This window comes from Salmo salar, chromosome ssa17 (genome assembly GCF_905237065.1).
Source record: "Salmo salar chromosome ssa17, Ssal_v3.1, whole genome shotgun sequence".
NCBI classification, from domain to species: Eukaryota; Metazoa; Chordata; class Actinopteri; order Salmoniformes; family Salmonidae; genus Salmo; species Salmo salar.
The window spans coordinates 34,281,108-34,308,434 of record NC_059458.1 but is presented as its reverse complement, the minus strand read 5'-3'; the positions used below and the strand labels follow the sequence as shown (position 1 = coordinate 34,308,434).

The window sequence follows — 27,327 nt, the reverse complement described above, 5'->3', positions numbered from 1 at the left end:
ATTAAAGGCAACAGATGCATTAAGGCAGAAATAATCATTCATCTGCAGAGCAATTAGTGGGACTGTCAGAGCTAGTGCTGCCTGTTGAAAATACCCACCACAATGTCATTAATTAAAGCATTTAATGTTCCACACGATCGGTCATGTCATAAGAGTATAACCACACCAAATGCACTGAATGTCATTGATGTAAGTATACATTCAATTTACAGTGAAATGAATGACATGAAATAGCCTAAACACAGATATTCCATTCAATACCCACAAAGAGAAGAGGTGTGGATTTGCAAGGATAAGCATTTTGAGGTTGTGCTGATCTTTGACGCCCCCTGATCTCAGTAGCTGTGATTTGTAGAAGTAAGATGAATCATTTCACAGAAGAAGACAACAGGATAAGACATGTGGTGCTTACAAAGGGCCAGAGAAGAAGATGAACAGAGTATCCAGATGAAACAGGGAGATCAAACACACTGGGGCCAGAGGACACTGAACACAAAGCCTGCCATTCAAAGCCTCTGTCTGTGCTGCCTCGCTATCTCCTGAGGGGCTCAGACGTTAGGAGGGGAAGACATAAATGCTGACACAGAAACCTCCCGCTCTGCGTCTGAGGAGGGTCTTAAGCTGTCAGAGGATGCTTAGGAGAGCGCTCGTCTGGATGAAGAAACATGATCACTTCAGCCTTCTGGAGGGAACCAGCCAATGATAGTGTGTGTGTGTAGAAGTTGTCTTGTCTGATGAGGTTTATCTCAGTATGAATGAGTAATGTGTCTACGCTGCATGTTTCTCTTCTTCACAGGAACAACTGTCACGGAGATGGCAGCGGTTTGATCTTTACGCGGATAGTGGAGAAGAAATGCTAGCTTCTGTTCAATACCCTCTGACATGTCTTTGGGGGGGGGTACAGTGAGGTTATCAAAGAACAAGTCAACTGTCAGGAGGGTTTTTGTTGACGATGTTTAATAGAGGCCACTCAAAACCTCTCTTTGATCACTTGCTGCTGACGAGGACAGTATCCATCAAATGGATTAAATGAAAGGAGGGCCAGTGAAGAAATACAATTACTTAAGTTGTGCAATTGAGTGCATGTTTTGTTATTGTGGCAATTACCTGTATAACCAGCTATAATAACGAGAACCTTTACTGACCATTGATAGTGACATAGCGACCTCATGTGGCAATTTTTATTCAGTGCATCTCGAGATTTGCGTGTCAATAACAACAATCTCGAGCAATTTTGAACGATCTCGACCACCGTACTCGATACCCCTTCCCTTCTGTCTCCCTATGATGTTTTTCTTTCTTTGTAACTTTTAGCTACTATAGCTAAATTTGTACCTTCATTTTGCAGTGCCTTTACACGTTTTCCATCATGTTCACGACCACCGGTTCCCAAGGGCTCGGTAAGAACCAGACTAGTTGATTCGTGTACGAGTGATTCCTCTCGGTCCTGTCTCGCAGCTTTGCGCTGTCATTCATTCTAGATGAATCTAAGTATTTGGACGGGTCACATCGTCGTTTCAACGCGTACAATCGACGATTCGAGCCTATACCATGTTTCATTTAATAAACGACGCTTAATGCTGGCTCAGTACTGTAGACAGAACCCACATTTCCATACAGTATTTAACGTTACCAGGAACAAGTACTCTGTGCTGTAAATTCTGATAGAGTATCAAATTGATTGTGCCCTACAGGTAGGTGATTGATTGATTGGTTGCCTCCCCCCACAGATAAGGCCCCCCTGTCTAAAGGTCTCCTCCTGGTCCTCAGTGGTCTGACTGTCGTGCTAACCCTCCTGCCGCAGTACCATCACCTGTTCACCTACAGCCTGCAGGCCATCACGCAGCAGCACCAGGTAGTGGAAGAGAAAGAGTGTCGTAAACCTCTCCTATCTCCTGTGTGTCATATTGCCAAAGACAGTACAGTATGAAGATAGGCATAAACTGCTTCTCCAATAGAAATCCCTGATCACGCTTGTAGCCGACTTTTGGCAGCTAAACTCATACCCAGAAACACGTCGTCGCGCCGAACTGCGCATGTGCAGGCCGTCAACTCAAAGCACTCCTTCGATATAAAGTTGTTTTTGATCAAAATGATTACATGTCACTTTCACGAGGTTGTAGTAATGACAGTTTCAGCTACTTAAGACATTGGCTGAAATCTCGGTTTTGCATTTAGATTTCTAGAAAATTAACAACTAAGGACACATTTTTCGATCTGGTCTGCCAAGTCTGTTTCTCTAGTGTTCCCGGAAGTCTTGTGATGTTGCACCTCTGGGTTTAGAAACTCTGTGATGTGTGTACTGTGTAATAACCCTCAGTCCTCCTCTGTAAGGTATGGCGGTTAGTGTGTGGCAGACTGATCTGTCTGGACCTAAAGGACACCTTCTGCAACAGTCTGCTCATCTACGACTTCCGCATCTTGGAGAGACGCTTCGGCAGCAGAAAGTTTGCTGTAAATTCATTTCAGCCTAGTTTGTAAATCTATGTTAGACTCACTGGGCACATTCCAGCTGGTGGTTATTGCAGTCGTGCTGCACAGATTATCAGTTGTTTAATCAAATTATCATCATAATGATGATGTGGTGGTGGTGATGATGATATGATTTTATGTTATGTCATTGTTTCATACTATAACATCCTGGTTCTTCCAGTAGTCTTAACTGTAACATCCTGGTTCTTCCAGTAGTCTTAACTGTAACATCCTGGTTCTTCCTGTAGGCCTAACTGTAACATCCTGGTACTTCCTGTAGGCCTAACTGCAACATCCTGGCACTTCCTGTAGTCTTAACTGCAACATCCTGGCACTTCCTGTAGGCCTAACTGCAACATCCTGGCACTTCCTGTAGGCCTAACTGCAACATCCCGGTTCTTCCTATAGGCCTAACTGCAACATCCCGGTTCTTCCTATAGGCCTAACTGTAATATCCTGGCACTTCCTGTAGGCCTAACTGTAATATCCTGGCACTTCCTGTAGTCCTAACTGCAACATCCCGGTTCTTCCTGTAGCCCTAACTGCAACATCCCGGTTCTTCCTGTAGGCCTAACTGTTATATCCTGGCACTTCCTGTAGGCCTAACTGTAACATCCTGGCTCTTCCTGTAGTCTTAACTGTAACATCCTGGTTCTTCCTGTAGTCATAACTGTAATATCCTGGCACTTCCTGTAGTCTTAACTGTAACATCCCGGCACTTCCTGTAGTCCTAACTGCAACATCCCGGTTCTTCCTGTAGGCCTAACTGCAACATCCCGGTTCTTCCTGTAGGCCTAACTGTAACATCCTGGCACTTCCTGTAGGCCTAAATGCAACATCCCGGTTCTTCCTGTAGGCCTAACTGTAACATCTTGGTACTTCCTGTAGTCCTTCCTGTTTGGGACGTGGGTGCTCACTGCACTGGTGGACTTCCTGCTGGCCGAAGCGTTTCACTACCTGTTTGACTACCAGGTGGCTGAGCTGCCTGCCGGACTGTGAGTACCTCTACCTTTACACCTGTCCTTCACAGCTGGACCTCTAACTGGGCTTCACACATGTCCTTGACACCTGAGCTCAATCCCTAAATCAATCCCTTGCTCCTATGGACTCCTTTCCTTGAAGTGTGCACTTGTTCACTGAAGGTGTAATGTTGTATTAACACCACTAGAGAGCAGTGAGATCAATGAGGGGTCAATGTGCTGCAGCTACTTCCAAACCAGCTGCAGGCCAACATTCTGGATGAAAACGTCACAGCACATGTTGAAAACTAGGAAGTACTGGTACTCCTTGACCTTTTACCTAATAAAGTGTTGTGTCGCTCTTTTAGGGAAGTGAGTTGTCTGTGTTAAGTTTACCAGGTATGAAACTAAAGACATTAAGGTTAGGCCAGACCTTGGTGAAATAAAACGATAACAGTGAAATAGAATGGTTTTAATTCCACTTCAAACAGCAGTTAAAAAGGAAGTATTGGAAGTGAAAGCAGTTAATTAGGAAAAGCATAAATATCTGTACAAAGTTCAATGTGCCGGAAATGTTGAAGATGAATCAGTAAAGGTAGGATTGTATCTCTGCATACGGCATCCTGTTGTGTAGGTGGCCCTTTTAGTTATGGAACCTTGTAAAGGCGGGGCTGTATCTCTGCATGCGGCATCCTGTTGTGTAGGTGGCCCTTTTAGTTATGGAACCTTGTAAAGGCAGGGCTGTATCTCTGCATACGGCATCCTGTTGTGTAGGTGGCCCTTTTAGTTATGGAACCTTGTAAAGGCAGGGCTGTATCTCTGCATACGGCATCCTGTTGTGTAGGTGGCCCTTTTAGTTATGGAACCTTGTAAAGGCGGGGCTGTATCTCTGCATGCGGCATCCTGTTGTGTAGGTGGCCCTTTTAGTTATGGAACCTTGTAAAGGCGGGGCTGTATCTCTGCATACGGCATCCTGTTGTGTAGGTGGCCCTTTTAGTTATGGAACCTTGTAAAGGCGGGGCTGTATCTCTGCATGCGGCATCCTGTTGTGTAGGTGGCCCTTTTAGTTATGGAACCTTGTAAAGGCGGGGCTGTATCTCTGCATGCGGCATCCTGTTGTGTAGGTGGCCCTTTTAGTTATGGAACCTTGTAAAGGCAGGGCTGTATCTCTGCATGCGGCATCCTGTTGTGTAGGTGGCCCTTTTAGTTATGGAACCTTGTAAAGGCGGGGCTGTATCTCTGCATGCGGCATCCTGTTGTGTAGGTGGCCCTTTTAGTTATGGAACCTTGTAAAGGCAGGGCTGTATCTCTGCATGCGGCATCCTGTTGTGTAGGTGGCCCTTTTAGTTATGGAACCTTGTAAAGGCAGGGCTGTATCTCTGCATGCGGCATCCTGTTGTGTAGGTGGCCCTTTTAGTTATGGAACCTTGTAAAGGCGGGGCTGTTTTCTTGTGTTTATGGGACCTTCCATCTTTTTCACATTAGTTTTGAAATAGCAGAGTGAGCAAGGAAGTCAAATTAAAACAAGCATTTCTAATTGCACAAGTTCAGGTAGTCTCTCTCTGTTTCAGTTCCTTTTTCTTCCGTTTGGTGTGAATATAACCCAGGACAAATAAGTGTCTAGACTAGTGGTTCTGTGTCTTTATGGCCTAGTGGTGGTCATCTCAAGGACCAGGACAGGCTCTGGGGCTACTCAGCCGGATATGGCTCCTGTCTCTGGGGTAGTTGGTTGGATATGGCTCCTGTCTCTGGGGTAGTTGGTTGGATATGGCTCCTGTCTCTGGGGTAGTTGGTTGGATATGGCTCCTGTCTCTGGGGTAGTTGGTTGGATATGGCTCCTGTCTCTGGGGTAGTTGGTTGGATATGGCTCCTGTCTCTGGGGTAGTTGGTTGGATATGGCTCCTGTCTCTGGGGTAGTTGTTTAGATATGTCTCCTGTCTCTGGGGTAGTTGGTTAGATATGGCTCCTGTCTCTGGGGTAGTTGGTTGGATATGGCTCCTGTCTCTGGGGTAGTTGGTTGGATATGGCTCCTGTCTCTGGGGTAGTTGGTTGGATATGGCTCCTGTCTCTGGGGTAGTTGGTTGGATATGGCTCCTGTCTCTGGGGTAGTTGGTTGGATATGGCTCCTGTCTCTGGGGTAGTTGGTTGGATGTGGCTCCTGTCTCAGTCTCCGGCTCTCCTGTCTCGGTCTCCGGCTCTCCTGTCTCGGTCTCCGGCTCTCGTGTCTCAGTCTCCGGCTCTCCTGTCTCAGTCTCCGGCTCTCCTGTCTCAGTCTCCGGCTCTCCTGTCTCAGTCTCCGGCTCTCCTGTCTCAGTCTCCGGCTCTCCTGTTTCAGTCTCCGGCTCTCCTGTCTCAGTCTCCGGCTCTCCTGTTTCAGTCTCCGGCTCTCCTGTCTCAGTCTCCGGCTCTCCTGTCTCAGTCTCCGGCTCTCCTGTCTCAGTCTCCGGCTCTCCTGTCTCAGTCTCCGGCTCTCCTGTCTCAGTCTCCGGGTCTCCGGCTCTCCTGTCTCAGTCTCCGGCTCCTGTCTCAGTCTCCGGCTCTCCTGTCTCAGTCTCCGGCTCCTGTCTCAGTCTCCGGCTCTCCTGTCTCAGTCTCCGGCTCTCCTGTCTCAGTCTCCGGCTCCTGTCTCAGTCTCCGGCTCTCCTGTCTCAGTCTCCGGCTCTCCTGTCTCAGTCTCCGGCTCTCCTGTCTCAGTCTCCGGCTCTCCTGTCTCAGTCTCCGGCTCTCCTGTTTCAGTCTCCGGCTCTCCTGTTTCAGTCTCCGGCTCTCCTGTCTCAGTCTCCGGCTCTCCTGTTTCAGTCTCCGGCTCTCCTGTTTCAGTCTCCGGCTCTCCTGTCTCAGTCTCCGGCTCTCCTGTCTCAGTCTCCGGCTCTCCTGTCTCAGTCTCCGGCTCTCCTGTCTCAGTCTCCGGCTCTCCTGTCTCAGTCTCCGGCTCTCCTGTCTCAGTCTCCGGCTCTCCTGTCTCAGTCTCCGGCTCTCCTGTCTCAGTCTCCGGCTCTCGTGTCTCAGTCTCCGGCTCTCCTGTCTCAGTCTCCGGCTCTCCTGTCTCAGTCTCCGGCTCTCCTGTCTCAGTCTCCGGCTCTCCTGTCTCAGTCTCCGGCTCTCCTGTCTCAGTCTCGGGCTCTCCTGTCTCAGTCTCCGGCTCTCCTGTCTCAGTCTCCGGCTCTCCTGTCTCAGTCTCCGGCTCTCGTGTCTCAGTCTCCGGCTCTCCTGTCTCAGTCTCCGGCTCTCCTGTCTCAGTCTCCGGCTCTCCTGTCTCAGTCTCCGGCTCTCCTGTCTCAGTCTCCGGCTCTCCTGTCTCAGTCTCCGGCTCTCCTGTCTCAGTCTCCGGCTCTCGTGTCTCAGTCTCCGGCTCTCCTGTCTCAGTCTCCGGCTCTCCTGTCTCAGTCTCCGGCTCTCCTGTCTCAGTCTCCGGCTCTCCTGTCTCAGTCTCCGGCTCTCCTGTTTCAGTCTCCGGCTCTCCTGTCTCAGTCTCCGGCTCTCGTGTCTCAGTCTCCGGCTCTCCTGTCTCAGTCTCCGGCTCTCCTGTTTCAGTCTCCGGCTCTCCTGTTTCAGTCTCCGGCTCTCCTGTTTCAGTCTCCGGCTCCTGTCTCAGTCTCCGGCTCTCCTGTTTCAGTCTCTGGCCCAGGAATGGTATTGGTAACATCATCTAAAGCAACAGGACAAGCTGTGCGGCTACCCAGCCTGCTCCTCCCATCCCGGGTCCCCCCCCGTTTGAAGGGGGCGTCCTCCCCGGTTCGGACCACGCTGGAGAAAGAGGCGCTGACCTGAACCCTCAACATCTTCATCACCCTCCTCTTGTAACCCTTACAGGCAAAGAAGTAGACAAAGGGGTCCAGGCAGCAGTTGAGGTTCATGAGACACACTGTGAAGTGTAGAGACATCTGAAGGGATGGGAGAGAGGGGTTAGTGGAGGAGTCGGTCACACGTAAATACACAATCTGAAGGGATGGGAGAGAGAGGGGTTAGTGGAGGAGTCGGTCACACGTGGATTGGAGATGGACATTGCACACACGCTTAAATGCACAATCTCATGGTCAACACACACACACACACACACACAAAAATACAATGATTTTAACAGATAGGCCTATGTTTGTGTGTCAGTGGATGCTGGTAGAAGGCGCTGTAGGAGGAAGGGCTCGTTGTAATGAATGGAATTCATGGAATACATCAAAAAGATGGAAACCACGTTTGACTCGTTCCATTTATTCCATTCCAGCCATTACAATAAGCCCATCCTCCTATAGCTGCTCCCACCAGCCTCCACTGGTGTGGAGATAACTACCTGAAAGGCCTGTAGCTCGGTACAGCCTGGTGTGGAGATAACTACCTGAAAGGCCTGTAGCTCGGTACAGCCTGGTGTGGAGATAACTAGCTGAAAGGCCTGTAGCTCGGTACAGCCTGGTGTGGAGATAACTAGCTGAAAGGCCTGTAGCTCAGTACAGCCTGGTGTGGAGATAACTACCTGAAAGGCCTGTAGCTCGGTACAGCCTGGTGTGGAGATAACTACCTGAAAGGCCTGTAGCTCGGTACAGCCTGGTGTGGAGATAACTACCTGAAAGGCCTGTAGCTCGGTACAGCCTGGTGTGGAGATAACTACCTGAAAGGCCTGTAGCTCGGTACAGCCTGGTGTGTATCTCAGCTTTCGGATCATATACTGCAGGATGTTGATGTGATAGGGACTGAAACACACTACAAACACCAACACTACCCCTGCTATCACCCCCGTCGCCTTCTGGCTCCTCAATGACCTGTGACCTCGCCCACCGACCCCACTTCTCGTCACCAGCCGCAGCTTCCAAAGCAACACCAAGTAGCAACACAGGATGGTTGCAACGGGAATGCCGTATCCCATGACGACGGCTCCAATGAGGACGTAGGGGAGTCCCTCCACGACCCCGTTCTCAAAGTTGGGGTACTCCATGCAGGTGGTGGTCCCGTCCGGCTCGGCCCGGGTCATGGTCACGGAGAGGAGGGGTAACGTCTGGACCAGGACTAGAACCCACACCCCTACGCAGACGTAGCGGACGGTCCGGGCCCGGCAGAACCTGGTGTAACGTAGAGGGAGAACCACGGCTACGAAGCGGTCTACGGCCAGGCAGGTCATGAAGTTGACCCCTGCGTAGGTGTTGACGTAGAACAGAAGGGCGGTGACCCGACACAGGGTCTCCCCCAGGGGCCAGTGGAAACCTAGAGGCAGAGGCAGGGAGACTGAAAGATTACCAAGAGAGGTTAGTCCACTTCTGGACATAACAAGAGGCCAGGGCTACAGGGATCTGTCTCTCAGGAAAAAGTGTCTGTATGGATATTATCCACCTACATTTAAAAACTTACAGTGCCTTCAGAAAGTATTCACACCCAGTGGTGGAAAAAGTACCCAATTGTCATACTTGTGTAAAAGTATACATTAATAGAAAATTACTCAAATTAAAGGCACCTAGTAAAATACTACTTGAGTAAAAGTCTAACAGTATTTGGTTTTAAATGTACTTAAATATCAAAAGTATAAATGATTTCAAATTCCTTATATTAAGCAAACCAGACGACATCATTTTCTTGTTTTTATTTATTTACAGAAAGCCAGGAGGACACTCCAACACTCAGACACCATTTACAGATAACCAGGAGCACACTCCAACACTCAGACACCATTTACAGATAACCAGGAGCACACTCCAACACTCAGACACCATTTACAGATAACCAGGAGCACACTCCAACACTCAGACACCATTTACAGATAACCAGGAGCACACTCCAACACTCAGACACCATTTACAGATAACCAGGAGCACACTCCAACACTCAGACACCATTTACAAACAAAGCATTTGTGTTTAGTGAGTCCACCAGATCAGAGGCAGTAGGGAGGACAAGGGATGTTATCTTGATAAATGTGTGAATTGGACACTTGTCATATCCTGCTAAGAATTCAAAATGTAACTAGTACTTTCAGGTGTCAGGGAAAATGTATGGAGTAAAAGCGACATTATTTTCTTTAGGACTCTGGTGAAGTAAAAGTTGTAAAAAAAAAAAAAAAGAATAAGTAAAGTACAGATACAAAAAAACAGACTTAAGTATTACTTGAAAGTATTTTTACTTACAGCAAGTACTGTTCACACCCCTTTACTTTTTCCACATTTTATTGTGTTACAGCCTGAATTCAATATGGATTACAATTTGTGTCACTGTGGAATTTAGTTTAGACATTTTTGGAGAATTTTTTTTAAAGCTGAAATGTCTTGAGTCAATAAGTATTCAACCCCTTCATTAAGGCAAGCCTAAATAAGTTCAGGAGTAAAAATGTGCTTAACAAATCACATAATAAGTTGCATGGACTCATTCCGTGTTCAATAATAGTGGTTAACATAATTTTTGAATGACTACCCCACCTCTGTACCCCACACATACAATTATTTGTAAGGTCCCTCTATCGAGTAATACATTTCAAGCACAGATTCATCCACAAAGACCGGGGAAGTTTTTTCAATGAAATTGAATATTCCTTTGAGCATGGTGAAGTTATTAATTACACTTTGCATGGTGAATCGATACACCCAGTCACTACAAAGATTCAGGCATCCTTTCTAACTCAGTTGCCGGAGAGGAAGGAAACCACTCAGGGATTTCATCATGATGCCAATGGTGACTTTGAAATAGTTACAGAGTATAATGGTTGTGATATGACAACTAAGGATGGATCAACAACATTGTAGTTACTCCACAGTACTAACTTAAATGACAGAGTGAAAAGGAAGCCTGTATTCCAAAACATGCATCCTGTTTGCAACAAGGCACTTAAGTAATACTGAAAAACAAAGTCCTGAATACAAAGTGTTAAGTTTAGGGCAAATCCAACACAACACATCACGGAGTACCACTCTTCATATTTTCAAGCATGGTGGTGGCTGCATCATGTTATGGGTATGCTTGTCATCGACAATGACAAGGGAATTTTTTAGGATAAAAAGAAACGGAATACAGCTATAAACACAGGCAAAATCCTAGAGGAAACCTGGTTCAGTCTGCTTTCCAACAGACACTGGGAGACAAATTCACCTTTCAGCAGGACAATAACCTAAAACACAAGTTCAAATCTACACTGGAGTTGCTTACCAAGAAGACATTGACTGTTCCTGAGTGGCATAGTTACCATTTTAACTTAAATCGGCTTGAAAATCTATGGCAAGACTTGAAAATGGCTGTCTATCAATGGTCAGTCAATTTGACAGTTTTTTTTAAAATAATTTATAAAAGAATAATGTGCAAAGCTCTTAGAGATTTACCCAGAAAGACTCACAGCTGTAATCACTGCCAAAGGTGCTTCTACAAAGTATTGACTCAGGGGTTTGAATACTTATGCAAATTAGATATTTCTAAGAGTTCATTTTCAATACATTTGCAAAAATGTCATAACATGTTTTCACTTTCATTATGGAGTATTGTGTGTATTTTAATTCAGGCTGTAACAAAATGTGGAAGAAGTCAAGGGGCATGAACACTTTCTGAAGGCACTGTATAATTTCTACATACCTACTATCTGCTTTTAGTTGTTTGTTTTAAACTACTTCAAAACTATTTTTAAACGGATGTGGCCCACGGGCCACCATTTGAGTATCACTGACCTAGGGCGTAAGTAGTGGGAGTATCACTGACCTAGGGCGTAAGTAGTGGGAGTATCACTGACCTAGGGCGTAAGTAGTGGGAGTATCACTGACCTAGGGCGTCGTAGTGGGAGTATCACTGACCTAGGGCGTAAGTAGTGGGAGTATCACTGACCTAGGGCGTAAGTGGTGGGAGTATCACTGACCTAGGGCGTAAGTGGTGGGAGTATCACTGACCTAGGGCGTAAGTGGTGGGAGTATCACTGACCTAGGGCGTAAGTGGTGGGAGTATCACTGACCTAGGGCGTAAGTGGTGGGAGTATCACTGACCTAGGGCGTAAGTGGTGGGAGTATCACTGACCTAGGGCGTAAGTGGTGGGAGTATCACTGACCTAGGGCGTAAGTGGTGGGAGTATCACTGACCTAGGGCGTAAGTGGTGGGAGTATCACTGACCTAGGGCGTAGTAGGCTATCCTCAGAGGCAGGGCCAGGGTGAAGAGGACGTCGGAGGCGGCCAGGTTGGCAGAGTAGAGTGTGGTGGAGTTGATCTTGGCCAGGTTGGGTCTGATGACGTGCAGTGCCAGGGCGTTACCTAGGAAGCCGAGCATGAAGACCAGGCTGTAGTGGAGAGACATGAGGACGCGGGCGACGGGGCGGTGGTCGTACAGGTTGGTGCAGACCAGGGAGGAGGAGGTGTTGGAGTGAAGGTTCAGCGTGGAGTTCACACCCTCCAACCACGACATGATGGTTAGTAACAGGAAGTATAAATCTGAAGCACAGCAGATGAGGGTTTGGGTGAAGATGGGTGTGCCTCATGAGATTGTGGACACTTGCAGTAGTTTAAAATCAACGGACAAAATAAGAGCAATGTTCCATTTGTCATGCATCATTTGCTCTATAACACTTATGAACGCATGAAATAATTGCAACCCAAAATATACCCACAATTTGTGGGGAAAATTCACTTTCCTGTGAAAAATATCTATGCTTAAACCTGTGTAAACTACATACTGTATTATACAGTGGTGGAAAAAGTACCCAATTGTCATACTTTAGTAAAAGTATAGATACCTTTTTTGTAGAAAGTTACTCAAGTAAAAGTGAAAGTCAGCCAGTAAAATACTTCTTGAGTAAGAGTCTAAAAGTATTTGGTTGTAAATATACTTAAGTGTCAAAAGTAAAAGTGAAAGTATATATCACTTGTTTAGTGAGTCCTCCAGGCCAGAGGCAGGAGGGATGACCACGTGTGCTCTTGAAAGTGCGTGAATTTCACAATTTTCCTGTCCTGCTAAGCATTCAAAATGCAATGAGTACTTTGGGTGTCGGAAAATGTTTGGAGTAAAAAGTCCAATATTTTCTTTAGGAATGGAGTTAAGTAAAATTGTCAAAAATATAAAAATTAAAGTACAGAATCTACAAAAAACTACTTAAGTAGTACATTAATGTATTTTTACTTTACACGACTGGTATTATACACTCTCATACCTGTGTAAACAACATACTGTATTATACTGTACCATATCTGTGTATACAACATACTGTATTATACTGTACCATACCTGTGTAAACGACATACTGCATCATACCTGTGTAAACCACATACTGTATGATACTGTACCATACCTGTGTAAACCACATACTGTATTATACTGTACCATATCTGTGTAAACAACATACTGTATTATACTGTACCATACCTGTGTAAACGACATACTGTATTATACTGTACCATACCTGTGTAAACAACATGCTGTATTATACTGTACCATACCTGTGTAAACCACATACTGTACCATACCTGTGTAAACCACATACTGTACCATACCTGTGTAAACCACATACTGTATTATACTGTATCATACCTGTGTAAACGACATACTGTATTATACTGTATCATACCTGTGTAAACGACATACTGTATTATACTGTATCATACCTGTGTAAACCACATACTGTACCATACCTGTGTAAACCACATACTGTATGATACTGTACCATACCTGTGTAAACCACATGCTGTATTATACTGTACCATACCTGTGTAAACCACATGCTGTATTATACTGTACCATACCTGTGTAAACCACATGCTGTATTATACTGTACCATACCTGTGTAAACCACATGCTGTATTATACTGTACCATACCTGTGTAAACCACATACTGTACCATACCTGTGTAAACGACATACTGTATTATACTGTATCATACCTGTGTAAACCACATACTGTACCATACCTGTGTAAACCACATGCTGTATTATACTGTACCATACCTGTGTAAACGACATACTGTATTATACTGTACCATACCTGTGTAAACCACATACTGTACCATACCTGTGTAAACCACATACTGTATTATACTGTACCATACCTGTGTAAACCACATACTGTACCATACCTGTGTAAACCACATGCTGTATTATACTGTACCATACCTGTGTAAACGACATACTGTACCATACCTGTGTAAACCACATGCTGTATGATACTGTATCATACCTGTGTAAATAACATGCTGTATTATACTGTACCATACCTGTGTAAACGACATGCTGTATTATACTGTACCATACCTGTGTAAACCACATACTGTACCATACCTGTGTAAACCACATGCTGTATGATACTGTATCATACCTGTGTAAATAACATGCTGTATTATACTGTACCATACCTGTGTAAACCACATGCTGTATTATACTGTACCATACCTGTGTAAACCACATGCTGTATTATACTGTACCATACCTGTGTAAACCACATGCTGTATTATACTGTACCATACCTGTGTAAACCACATGCTGTATTAGCCTGTACCATACCTGTGTAAACCACATGCTGTATTATACTGTACCATACCTGTGTAAACCACATGCTGTATTATACTGTACCATACCTGTGTAAACCACATGCTGTATTAGCCTGTACCATACCTGTGTAAACCACATGCTGTATTATACTGTACCATACCTGTGTAAACCACATGCTGTATTATACTGTACCATACCTGTGTAAACCACATGCTGTATTAGCCTGTACCATACCTGTGTAAACCACATGCTGTATTAGCCTGTACCATACCTGTGTAAACCACATGCTGTATTATACTGTACCATACCTGTGTAAACCACATGCTGTATTATACTGTACCATACCTGTGTAAACCACATACTGTACCATACCTGTGTAAACCACATGCTGTATGATACTGTATCATACCTGTGTAAATAACATGCTGTATTATACTGTACCATACCTGTGTAAACCACATGCTGTATTATACTGTACCATACCTGTGTAAATAACATGCTGTATTATACTGTACCATACCTGTGTAAACCACATGCTGTATTATACTGTACCATACCTGTGTAAACCACATGCTGTATTAGCCTGTACCATACCTGTGTAAACCACATACTGTATTAGCTATACATACTGTATGATACTGTACTCACCAGATAGAAGTGCTCTTAATTCCCAGTGGTCAGTGATGTTTCAGAAGACACGTTGGTGCCCTGTGTGTGGAACAGACTCCAGAGCCATGTGTCAGGTCAGCCAGAGAATGAAACTCAACCAGTATAGAGATATTTCTCTGTTGCATCAGCTACGGCCGACAATGCAGAAGTGTGCCGCTTCTGCCACAGCCTGTACCCAAACACACACTTATCATTTCCTGCACTGCAAGCAACCCCTCCCTACATTTATTGTGTGTGTGTGTGTGTGTGTGTGTGTGTGTGTGTGTGTGTGTGTGTGTGTGTGTGTGTGTGTGTGTGTGTGTGTGTGTGTGTGTGTGTGTGTGTGTGTGTGTGTGTGCGTCTCTTTGAAATGTATAAAGATGAATTGATTTGATCTACAGGATGAATCATTTTCAGAATGTGTATTCATGTTTGTAGGGTTATCAGGCACTCAAGATAATATCAAGGGCACAAATATGAGTGCAGACTTGTTCTTAAGGTGAACAGTGGAAATTAGAGTAAAGAGGAAGAAGGATACTGACCCAATCGTGACTAGGGCTGGGAATTACCGGGGGCCTCGTGGTGTGATGTTACCGGGGGCCTCGTGGTGTGATGTTACCGGGGGCCTCGTGGTGTGATGTTACCGGGGGCCTCGTGGTGTGATGTTACCGGGGGCCTCGTGGTGTGATGTTATCATCAAATCAAAATCAAATCAAATTTATTTATATAGCCCTTCGTACATCAGCTGATATCTCAAAGTGCTGTACAGAAACCCAGCCTAAAACCCCAAACAGCAAGCAATGCATGTGAAAGAAGCACGGTGGCTAGGAAAAACTCCCTAGGAAAAACTCCCTAGAAAGGCCAAAAACCTAGGAAGAAACCTAGAGAGGAACCAGGCTATGAGGGGTGGCCAGTCCTCTTCTGGCTGTGCCGGGTGGATATTATAACAGAACATGGTCAAGATGTTAAAATGTTCATAAATGACCAGCATGGTCAAATAATAATAATCATAGTAGTTGTCGAGGGTGCAACAAGCACGTCCGGTGAACAGGTCATGGTTCCATAGCCGCAGGCAGAACAGTTGAAACTGGAGCAGCAGCACGACCAGGTGGACTGGGGACAGCAAGGAGTCATCATGCCAGGTAGTCCTGAGGCATGGTCCTAGGGCTCAGGTCCTCAGAGAGAAAGAGAGAATTAGAGAGAGCATATTTAAATTCACACAGGACACCGGATAAGACGAGAAATACTCCAGATGTAACAGACTGACCCTAGCCCCCCCGACACATAAACTACTGCAGCATAAATACTGGAGGCTGAGACAGGAGGGGTCAGGAGACACTGTGGCCCCATCCGATGAAACCCCCGGACAGGGCCAAACAGGCAGGATATAACCCCACCCACTTTGCCAAAGCACAGCCCCCACACCACTAGAGGGATGTCTCCAACCACCAACTTACCATCCTAAGACAAGGCCGAGTATAGCCCATCATACTTAGGTGTCGATTTAAAATATGTATTGTGTTTCTTACAATTCTATATGTATTGCAATTCGTTACTGTGATTTTTGTTTTGCCATTTGATGTTGAAATCTTTTTTTTGAGAGAGAGAGAGAGAGAGAATATATAAGTTTTGATCAGTAGGAAATAAGTGCTGAAAACAAATGGTCTCCTATTTAAAAAGGAGAACAAGCTGTGAAGGAAACATACTGTTGTTTTGGTGCAGCTACAGCCAACTAGCAGAAAAATAACACTGTGAAATGGAACTATGGATTTGTTTCCTCCCATCACTACCAATGACCCTCTCATGACCTCTCTGGGCTGCTGTCATGTTCCTCATTCTGACCCTTCATGTGGAGTTCATTCAAAATGAATCTGACCTCTACTTTTAATAGGAACTGTATTCATACCCTCAGGCTCTCACTATTACTAGTAGTGGTGTGTGTGTGTACTAAAATGTGTTTCCGTGTCTGCATCAAACATGGACATATCAGATATGGTTCACTGTATCAGATATTGCTCATCCTGTGATGCTCATCTCCATTCTGTGTGTGTGTGTGTGTGACCGTGCGTGTCCTCGTGTGTGTGTGTGTGGGTGACTGTGTGTGTGTGTGTGTGTGTGTGTGTGTGTGTGTGTGTGTGTGTGTGTGTGTGTGTGTGGACCGTGCGTGTCCTGGTGTGTGTGTGTGACTGTGCGTGTCCTGGTGTGTGTGTGGGTGACTGTGCGTGTCCTCGTGTGTGGTGACTGTGCGTGTCCTGGTGTGTGTGTGGTGACTGTGCGTGTCCTGGTGTGTGTGTGGGTGACTGTGCGTGTCCTCGTGTGGGTGACTGTGCGTGTCCTGGTGTGTGTGTGGGTGACTGTGTGTGTGTGTGTGTGTGTGTGTGTGTGTGTGTGACCGTGCGTGTCCTGGTGTGGGTGACTGTGCGTGTCCTGGTGTGTGTGTGGGTGACTGTGCGTGTCCTGGTGTGTGTGTGGGTGACTGTGCGTGTCCTCGTGTGGGTGACTGTGCGTGTCCTGGTGTGTGTGTGGGTGACTGTGCATGTCCTGGTGTGTGTGTGGGTGACTGTGCGTGTCCTGGTGTGTGTGTGGGTGACTGTGCGTGTCCTGGTGTGTGTGTGGGGTGACTGTGCGTGTCCTGGTGTGTGTGTGTGGGTGACTGTGCGTGTCCTGGTGTGTGTGTGTGTGGGTGACTGTGCGTGTCCTGGTGTGTGTGTGGGTGACTGTGCGTGTCCTGGTGTGTGTGTGTGGGTGACTGTGCGTGTCCTGGTGTGTGTGTGGGTGACTGTGCGTGTCCTGGTGTGTGTGTGGGGTGACTGTGCGTGTCCTGGTGTGTGTGTGTGGGTGACTGTGCGTGTCCTGGTGTGTGTGTGGGTGACTGTGCGTGTCCTGGTGTGTGTGTGGGTGACTGTGCGTGTCCTGGTGTGTGTGGGTGACTGTAATGGCAGGGCTCTGAGGTTAGCTGCTGGTCTATCATGATTCACTCTTACTTCCTCTATTAGAAATAGAATTAGATCTGCTTAGAGTTTTGGTGTATGTGAACAGAACATTGTTTTAACCATCTCCCCCTTCCCCCCTCTCTCTCCTCCAGGCTAGGCCCAGTGTTCAGCCTGTTTGTACCTTTCTACTCCTCCATCCCCAAGGTTCCAGTCACTCAACTCCTTGGTCAGATCTCCATAACTAACAAGTCCCTGGTTTACATTGTAGGCCTGCAGGTATGTAGAGTTACATAGTGTTCAGCATGGTGGGGGTCAGTGGTTATTATGTAGAGTTACATAGTGTTCAGCATGGTGGGGGTCAGTGGTTAATATGTAGAGTTACATAGTGTTCAGCATGGTGGGGGTCAGTGGTTATTATGTAGAGTTACATAGTGTTCAGCATGGTGGGGGTCAGTGGTTAATATGTAGAGTTACATAGTGTTCAGCATGGTGGGGGTCAGTGGTTAATATGTAGAGTTACATAGTGTTCAGCATGGTGGGGGTCAGTGGTTATTATGTAGAGTTACATAGTGTTCAGCATGGTGGGGGTCAGGGGTTAATATGTAGAGTTACATAGTGTTCAGCATGGTGGGGGGTCAGTGGTTAATATGTAGAGTTACATAGTGTTCAGCGTGGTGGGGGTCAGTGGTTAATATGTAGAGTTACATAGTGTTCAGCATGGTGGGGGTCAGTGGTTAATATGTAGAGTTACATAGTGTTCAGCATGGTGGGGGTCAGTGGTTAATATGTAGAGTTACATAGTGTTCAGCATGGTGGGGGTCAGGGGTTAATATGTAGAGTTACATAGTGTTCAGCGTGGTGGGGGTCAGTGGTTAATATGTAGAGTTACATAGTGTTCAGCGTGGTGGGGGTCAGTGGTTAATATGTAGAGTTACATAGTGTTCAGCGTGGTGGGGGTCAGTGGTTAATATGTAGAGTTACATAGTGTTCAGCATGGTGGGGGTCAGTGGTTAATATGTAGAGTTACATAGTGTTCAGCATGGTGGGGGTCAGAGGTTAATATGTAGAGTTACATAGTGTTCAGCATGGTGGGGGTCAGTGGTTAATATGTAGAGTTACATAGTGTTCAGCATGGTGGGGGTCAGTGGTTAATATGTAGAGTTACATAGTGTTCAGCGTGGTGGGGGTCAGTGCTTAATATGTAGAGTTACATAGTGTTCAGCATGGTGGGGGTCAGTGGTTAATATGTAGAGTTACATAGTGTTCAGCGTGGTGGGGGTCAGTGGTTAATATGTAGAGTTACATAGTGTTCAGCATGGTGGGGGTCAGTGGTTAATATGTAGAGTTACATAGTGTTCAGCGTGGTGGGGGTCAGTGGTTAATATGTAGAGTTACATAGTGTTCAGCGTGGTGGGGGTCAGTGGTTAATATGTAGAGTTACATAGTGTTCAGCGTGGTGGGGGTCAGTGGTTAATATGTAGAGTTACATAGTGTTCAGCATGGTGGGGGTCAGTGGTTAATATGTAGAGTTACATAGTGTTCAGCATGGTGGGGGTCAGAGGTTAATATGTAGAGTTACATAGTGTTCAGCATGTTGTTTCAGCTCCTGACCTCCAGTCCGTTCATGTGGCTCGTTGCTCTCAGTGGACTGGTGAGTTCACACCACACTGACCCTGTTGCATAGCAACCAGTATTACCCAACCGCAGTGGCTTCTTCAGAAATTCTAAATCCACACGCAACCCCACAGTCTGAACCACAGCGTGTTTTCCTCAGCTCTCTGGGAAGCTGTACCACGGAAATGCTCTGAGGGTGCAGCGGCTTCTCTTCGTACCCCGGTGGCTGTCCCGTGTAGGGGCCTTCGTCCTGGAGCCCCTGTTCTCCGGGCCCCTGCCCCCCAGTGAAACCCCCCTGGGGATGGGGGCTACGCTGGACATCCAGAGACAGCAGAGGATGGATCTCCATGATCAACAGATGCTGCTGGCCCAGTTCCAGCAGGCCACGAGGAACCACAGACCACCACAGCCACAGGTATGGAGACATACACACACCACACACACACAGTACTACACACACACACACAGTACTACACACACACACGCACACAGTACTACACATACACGCACACAGTACTACACACACACACGCACACAGTACTACACATACACACACAGTACTACACACACACACGCACACAGTACTACACATACACGCACACAGTACTACACACACACACACACACACACACACACACACACACACACACACACACACACACGACTAATGGACATTCCATTTGACATGACCCTCCTTCTGATCAGTTTTGGCCAATCAGAAGCATGCATGCCTTTGCAGAATATTTAATGCAATCCTCTCATTGGTAGAATGAATGTCCTTCACATGCGTAGGCTACTTGAGTTTATAGTCCTGCTGCCTTTCCAACACACAGCTCCCGGTGGTCACTGTCTTTTGAACTGATGTGCAGGCAGGGCTCTTCTAAAGTGTACATGACCGTTATTCTGTATAGAAACAATCATGTTTATATTGGCCATTTTTGCTTTGATCACATCCAAAGCCATATTTTGCCATTTTGCCTTTTTTAAATAATTGGTAATACTATGTAATGCTATTTATTTAATATCAGGAGTACAGCAATAATTCTGGCATTGTTGGAGAGCTCAGATTCTCCCCATTTCAATTGATTCAATGCTGTTTAGCCCCTACGGCTGTTATGATGGGGAGAAAATCAGAGCTGTAAATTGTTTAAAGGTGACTGACAAAGGTTTCCACAAGAAACTGTAACACTTAATAATAATGCTATTTTAGGCTTCATTAAATAAGCCTGAACCCCCCCCCCAAAAAAAATCTGACCACATTTAGCTGTCATTTCTAAATGTTGGTGAAGATGTATTTTTCTGGCCATAGAATGCAAGAATGATATCATTTGAGGGCCTAAAGAAAAGGCCAGTGGCGTACTGCAAGGAACACAAGCTACAGACATGGCTGTAGTCATTTTCTCTGAATCAGAACTGAAGCTGACATGATGCGCTTAGACACTTGTATATCTGGAGAAATAAACATGTAAGTCAATAATGATGACTCATATGCAGATAATCAGATAGTTAGCTAGCTAAAGCCACATAGTGCATTTCTGATCATTGTGATGAGTCTTCCATTTAAATCAAATCACATTTTATTGGTCACACACATATATAGCAGATGCTATTGTGGGTGTAGTGAAATGCTTGTGTTCCTAACGCCAACAGTGCACTAATATCTAACAATTCACAACAATACACACAAATCTAAAAGTAAAAGAATGGAATTAAGAAATATATACATATTAGAGCAATGTCGGAGTGGCATTGACTAAAGTAGAATACAGTATGTACAGTGGGCTCCAAAATTACTGCCACCCCTGACTGGCATTGCACAAACAATACTTAAATATATAAACAATATAATTATAGAGAGAAACTCAATACCAACATGTGAGAAATACTGTACTTTATTAATGTTTCAATGGAACCAAACAAAATATACAATTATTTAATACAAAATACATTGAACCAAAATCAAGGTTTCATAATTATTGGCACTCCTCATTTAGTACTTAGTGCCACCACCTCTGGCAAGGATAACAACATGGAGTCTTTTCCTGTAATGTCTGACAAGGTTAAGGAACACATTTGGAGGGATTTTGGACCATTCCTCTATGCAGATCCTTTCAAGATCCTTCACATTCTTGGGTTTGTGCTTATCAACTGCCCTCTTCCACTCAGCCCACAGGTTTTTGATTGGATTGATGTCTGGTGACTGAGATGGCCATGGCAGAACATTGATTTTGTTGTCACAGAACCATTTCTGAGTGGATCTTGAGCTATGTTTTTGGGTCTTTGTCTTGTTGGAAAGTCCACCTACGGCCAAGTCCCAGCCTTCTGGCAGAGGCAACCAGATTGTCAGATACTTGGTGGAATTCATTATGCCATCAATCTTAACCAGTTTTCCTGGACCTCTGGAATTAAAACAGGCCCAAAACATCACTGACCCACCACCATATTTCAGCGTGCCTCTCCTTGTATGCATCTCTGTTTCGACGCCAATGCTGTATCTGACCAAAACGTTCAATTTTGGCCTCATCTGACCAGAGTACCCTCTTCCAGTCATAATTTGAATTACGTTTGGCAAACTCCAAGCGCTTGCGTCTGTGTCTTGGAGTCAGAAAGGGCTTTCTTCTGGCAACCCTTCCAAAGAGCCTGTGGTTGTGGAGGTGGCGTCTGATGGTGCTTTTTGAAACCTGGTGACCCCAAGACGCCACCAAGGCCTGCAATTCTTTCACAGTGATTATTGGGGATTTTGTTGCTTCTCTCACCATCCTGGGGGGTAAAATGCATTTGCGTCCTCTACCCGTGAGGTTTAACTGTTCCATATCTTTGGATGTTTTAAATAATTGCCCTGACAGAGCTCAGTGATATATGAAGGTCTACGACCATCTGTCCCTTTTCAACTGCCAGTTATTTAGTTTTCTTCATGGTGCTGGATGACAGTGGGATATTTCATGCGTGTTACCTCATTTTTATATCCTACTGAAACAGGAAGTGGTGTAATGGCTCAATATAGTTCTTTTAAGACTTAGGTATACTTAAATAAGTGGAATTTAATTCCTGGTTGAATTTTGGTAGATGTTACAATCTTTACGGGTGCCATTAATTGTGGAACCTTGATTTGGAGGGCATTGATTTTTATTTAAATTAAATGATTTTGGTGGGTTCCATTGAAACATTAATAAAGTCCAGTATTTCTCACATGACTGGTATGAGTTTCTTTATAATTTTATTGTTTATATTTTTGTAAGTATTGGTTGTGCATTGCCAGTCAGGAGTACCAGTAATTTTGGAGCCCACTGTACATATGAGATGAGGTAAAGCAGTATGTAAACATTATTAAAGTGGCCAGTGATTCCAAGTCTATGTATATAGGGCAGCAGCCTCTAAGGAGCAGGGTTCAGTCACCGGGTGGAAGCCAGCTAGTGATGCTGTTTAACCTGTTGAGGACAGACGTTCCGCTAGCGGAACCCCGTTCCGCCTGCGGAACCCCTAGCCAACAGCCAATGGCATCGCACGGCACCAAATACAAAACCAACTAAAATACCACAATTCAATTTTCTCAAACAATCAACTATTTTACACCATTTTAAAGATAAGACTCTCATTAATCTAACCACATTGTCTGATTTCAAAAAGGCTTTACAGCGAAAGCAAAACATTAGATTATGTTAGGAGAGTACATAGACACAAATAATCACACAGCCATTTTCCAAGCAAGCATATATGTCACATAAACCCAAACCACAGCTAAATGCAGCACTAACCTTTGATGATCTTCATCAGATGACACTCCTAGGACATTATGTTATACAATACATGCATGTTTTGTTCAATCAAGTTCATATTAATATCAAAAAAGAGCTTTTTACATTAGCATGTGATGTTCAGAACTAGCATACCCACCGAAAACTTCCGGTAAATTTACTAAATTACTCATGATAAACGTTGACAAAATACATAACAATTATTTTAAGAATTATAGATACAGAACTCCTTTATGCAATCGCTGTGTCCGATTTTAAAATAGCTTTTCGGCTAAGCACATTTTGCAATATTCTGAGTGCATAGCTCGGCCATCACGGCTAGCTATTTTGTCATCCGCCAACTTCGGGGTCACCTAAACTCAGAATTACTATTAGAAAAATCGGATTACCTTTGCTGTTCTTTGTCAGAATGCACTCCCAGGACTTCTACTTCAACAACAAATGTTGTTTTGGTTCCAAATAATCCATAGTTATATCCAAATACCTCCGTTTTGTTAGTGCATTCAGGTCACTATCCGAAGGGTAACGGGCGAGCGCATTTCATGACAAAGAATTTCAAAATATTCCATTACCGTACTTAGAAGCATGTCAAACGCTGTTTAAAATCAATTTTTATGCCATAAATAGCGATAATATTCCAACCGGGCAACGTTGTATTCATTCAAAGAGAGAAAGAAAAACATGGCAAGTTCTCGTGACCGCGTATCTCCAGTCTCACTGTCCCCAGGCTGACCACTTACAAACTCTGCTCCTATACTTTGCCCAGAGACAGCAGACACCCCATTCCACTTTCTGGCAGCTTTAGAGAGCCAATGGAAGCCTTAGAAAGTGTCACGTTACAGCACAGATGCTGTATTTTCGATAGAGATGCAACAGAAGGACAACAAATTGTCAGACAGGGCACTTCGTGCATGGAATCTTCTCAGGTTTTGGCCTGCCATATGAGTTCTGTTATACTCACAGACACCATTCAAACAGTTTTAGAAACTTTAGTGTTTTCTATCCAAATCTACTAATTATATGCATATTCTAGTTTCTGGGCAGGAGTAGTAACCAGATTAAATCGAGTACGTTTTTTTTATCCGGCCGTGAAAATACTGCCCCCTATCCCAAAGAAGTTAACAGTCTGATGGCCTTGAGATAGATGTTTTTCTCTCGGTCCCAGCTTTGATGCACCTGTACTGAGCTCTCCTTCTGGATGATAGTGGGGTGAACAGGCAGTGGCTCGGGTGGTTGATGTCCTTTATGATCTGTAACATCAGGTGCTGTAGGTAGAGGCAGGTAGTTTGACACTGGTGATGCGTTGGGCAGACCGCATCACACTCTGGAGAGCCCTGGGGTTGCGGGCGGTGCAGTTGCCGTACCAGGCCGTGATACAGCCCGACAGGATGCTCTCAATTGTGAATCTGTAAAAGTTTGTGAGGGTTTTAAGGGCCAAGCCAAATTTCTTCAGCATTCCAAAAGAGCATGTTGACAGGTAGCCATGCCTCTTTTACTGTTAGATCAAGGTACAAAATCTACCCTGACCAAAATATTATTGCAGATCACTTTGATGTATTTAGCTTTTCTATAAAAAAAGGTTTGGAAAAACAGGGAGACCTTTTGCCTGTCGCCTTTAACCTGTAACCAAGGCGTTGTATTTGTAGCCTATGGTTAATGATGGCTATGGTTACTGCCACAATAGCCATGTTGCCAGCTAAGTTATTTGTTGGTGCATGCACTCTTCAAGGTGTCAAGAGCGTTCCACAGGGATGCTGGACCATATTGACTCCAATGCTTTCCACAGCTGTCAAGTTGGCTGGATGTCTTTTGGGTGGTTTCTTGATACACACAGGAAACTGATGAGTGTGAAAAACCCAGCAGCGTTGCAGTTCTTGGCACAAACCGGTGTGCCTGGCAACTACTACCATACCCATTCAAAGGAACTTAAATATTTTGTCTTGCCCATTCACCCTCTGAATGGCACACATACACAATCCATGTCTCAATTGTTTCAAGGCTTTAAAATCCTTCTTTAACCTGTCTCCTCCCCTTCATTGACACTGATTGAAGTGGATTTAACGTGAGATCAGTAAGGGATCATGGCTTTCAGCTGGATTCATCTGGTCAGTCTGTCATGGAAAGAGCAGGTGTTCTTAATGTTTTGTATACTCAGTGTATACTAGTAAGCCTATTTGGACAAGACTGAATATGCACATGATGGAAGTTAGAGGTAGCCTAAATATGAATGATTTAATGGAAAATGCATTGACTAAAATATGACTAAAATTACTGAATAAAACTAGACAAAAATTGTCCAGAGTTTTAGTCGACTGACAATAACTGAAACTAAGAAGGACAAAATGACTAAAATGTGACTGACTAAAAGCTATTTTAGTCAAAAGACTACATTTAAAATGGCTGCCAAAATGAACACAGTCTCCAACTTCAGTGCGTTCCAGACAACTGGGAACTCTGGGGAAAAAACTAATGCTGACTGGGAAAAATCACTTTAAACGGTCATCTCAGAATTACAAGTTGGAAACTCGGGCATTATCCTAGAGCTCCAACTTCTCTGACTTGAAGATCACTGACGTCGTGATTTTTTCAAGTCTGTGATCTTTTTTTATTTTCACAGAGTTCCCAGTTGTCTTGAACGCACCATGATTGTCCCTCTCTGTCCTTCCCAGAATGGCCTAATGAACTGGAACAGATTTTTCCCATCGCTGAGATACAGAGGACAGAACCTTCCCCCAGAGCCACAACCACACCCCTCTTCACCGCTGCAGCCACACCCCTCTTCACCGCTGCAGCCACACCCCTCTTCACCGCTGCAGCTCCACCCTACAGCTCCACCGCTGCAGCTCCACCCCACAGCTCCACCGCTGCAGCTCCACCCCACAGCTCCACCGCTGCAGCTCCACCCCACAGCTCCACCACTGCTGGAGCCCACAGCTCCTCCCTTGATCAACACTCCTGTAGCTGAAGAACAGGTGAGCACTGTGTGTGAGTGCAGACACGGAATTGCATTTCTTTACCAGTTTCGTGTTAGCATTTCTGATGTTTGTGTGTTTATTTCTGTTTCCCTAGGTTGCCAGATTGATGGAGATGGGCTTCTCCAGAATAGATGCTCAGGATGCCCTCAGAGTGTCCAACAACGACATCAATGTGGCAACCAACTTTCTGCTGCAGCATTTAGGGTAGGGAGTAGTTTGAAAGATGTAGAACCTGAGAGAGAAAAACAACAGAGGGAACAGAATGAAGTCTGGGTCTGATCCAGTGAGCAGGGTCCTGGGGTTTGAGGCCAGGGTGACTGGACTGCTCTGGAACTCCAGAGGACTACACAGAGAATAACTCAACACAGACTACACAATTACTAGGAGGAAAGGAGAGAGGAGGACAGTAATGCTGCTGCTGTCCACCGTGCTTCCTGAAGGGTGAAGAGGGCTGTCCACTGTGCTTCCTGAAGGGTGAAGAGGGCTGCTTCCTGGTAGTGGGTGCTCAGCCCTGTTCCAGATAGTTTGGATACTCTGTCCTGTCACCTTGCTGCTGAGGGACAGAAGATGGAGGATCAGAAGGCTGCTATTCTCAGGGCTTGTTGCATCTAGTGTCTTCTCTATACTCTAGCATTACCATGGTTCATTACGGCTTCCTCCACCTCACACACACCTTCGTCCAGAAAACATACACACTCGCCAGTCCCTCAAGGTTTTCGTTTGTGTCATTTGTCCATGGACAATGATTACAGGAGTTTGTTTGATGACTTCTGCAAACACTCAGAATGAATCTAACATCTTAAAGGGGTTTGAAATGAGGAGAATATACTAAATTATGGAAGCTGTCAATCTTGTATACTCAATGAAAACCGTCTGCATATGTAATACTTAGTGTATGGCTTGTATAGCTGCTCAGTGGCTACATTCTGGTTAACTACACTATGGAATAAAATCATGGTGTCAAGATATTAATTATGAAAATTACTGTTTAACTAGTTTTTCACAATCATTGAGGATTTAACACTTATATAATGATTTACTTTATTTTGTTTTATGTGACTGACTGTATAAACGGAGGTGTGCTTGTTGTTTGGTTAACCTATGCCTGTGTGTGGTGTTATTATGCTACAGATTACAAATGATTAACAATTTAACAAACTGCTTCCAACCACTGAAATATATGCAATGTGCTGTGGTAACAGTGCTGTCCATACAGCGTTACAACAGTATAATGGCCTAATGAATAAACCTACCTCTCACCTTCAGATGCTTTTCTGATTTTCTGCTTTACTTCACAGCATTACTCCTATAACATGTTATTGTGCTTTGGGATGACTGCACTGACAAACATGGAGAATACTAGTTCTTGTTTTGAGAGAAAGATTAGTTTTACACTGCCATCTCCAGGTTGTTGTTGGAATAGGCACTTCCTGCCAGAGCCTAAATTGTAAGGTGATCTGAATTTAGCTGTTTGATTCTCAGCAGAATTAGAAATCATGACAATAAACCCGTTTTTATTCTACATTTAGTCGGACAATGTGTTATATT

At 44.9% G+C, this 27,327-nt stretch overlaps 2 protein-coding genes and 1 long non-coding RNA gene across 7 annotated transcripts; 1 reads left to right on the top strand and 2 right to left on the bottom strand.

Moving 5' to 3' along the window:
- The first annotated feature begins 1,238 nt into the window (after nt 1–1,238).
- LOC106592739 (ubiquitin-associated domain-containing protein 2) lies at nt 1,239–27,044 on the top strand. Of its 2 annotated transcripts, XM_045699550.1 has the most exons (9): nt 1,239–1,400; nt 1,731–1,855; nt 2,335–2,454; nt 3,361–3,467; nt 17,588–17,711; nt 19,039–19,086; nt 19,210–19,464; nt 25,474–25,776; nt 25,874–27,044. In XM_045699550.1, exons 1-9 carry the CDS (start codon nt 1,370–1,372, stop codon nt 25,985–25,987), a joined length of 1,227 nt encoding a protein of 408 aa, XP_045555506.1. In that variant the 5' UTR covers nt 1,239–1,369; the 3' UTR covers nt 25,988–27,044. The 2 variants fall into 2 exon arrangements, with proteins under 2 accessions (XP_045555506.1, XP_045555507.1); XM_045699551.1 differs by lacking the exon at nt 2,335–2,454.
- Nucleotides 3,889–5,942, bottom strand: LOC123728203 (uncharacterized). The gene is made up of 2 exons (XR_006760077.1): nt 4,858–5,942; nt 3,889–4,787 (listed from the first exon to the last, which is right to left on the bottom strand). It is a non-coding gene; the product is annotated as an uncharacterized lncRNA (long non-coding RNA).
- On the bottom strand, nt 6,657–14,725 carry LOC106575960 (G-protein coupled receptor 183-like). 4 transcript variants are annotated; one of them, XM_045699549.1, is made up of 4 exons: nt 14,503–14,725; nt 11,493–11,807; nt 8,146–8,624; nt 6,657–7,315 (listed from the first exon to the last, which is right to left on the bottom strand). In XM_045699549.1, the coding sequence occupies exons 2-4, from the start codon at nt 11,779–11,781 to the stop codon at nt 7,004–7,006; spliced, it is 1,080 nt and encodes a 359-aa protein (XP_045555505.1). In that variant the 5' UTR covers nt 11,782–11,807; nt 14,503–14,725; the 3' UTR covers nt 6,657–7,003. The 4 variants fall into 4 exon arrangements, with proteins under 4 accessions (XP_045555505.1, XP_045555504.1, XP_045555503.1 ...); XM_045699548.1 differs by having other exon boundaries at nt 6,658–7,315; nt 8,035–8,624; XM_045699547.1 differs by having other exon boundaries at nt 7,310–8,015; nt 8,061–8,624.
- Nucleotides 27,045–27,327: the final 283 nt, after the last annotated feature.

Excerpts from the sequence above, each read along its gene's own strand:
- LOC106592739 (XM_045699550.1), top strand. The coding sequence starts at position 1,370 with ATGTTCACGACCACCGGTTCCCAAGGGCTCG. Across the intron at positions 1,856-2,334 it reads CCATCACGCAGCAGCACCAG|GTATGGCGGTTAGTGTGTGG; the intron begins GTAGTGGAAGAG and ends CTCCTCTGTAAG. Across the intron at positions 3,468-17,587 it reads GCTGAGCTGCCTGCCGGACT|GCTAGGCCCAGTGTTCAGCC; the intron begins GTGAGTACCTCT and ends TCTCTCCTCCAG.
- LOC106575960 (XM_045699546.1), bottom strand. The coding sequence starts at position 11,781 with ATGTCGTGGTTGGAGGGTGTGAACTCCACGCTGAACCTTCACTCCAAC. Across the intron at positions 8,625-11,492 it reads GATAGCCTACTACGCCCTAG|GTTTCCACTGGCCCCTGGGG; the intron begins GTCAGTGATACT and ends CTCTGCCTCTAG.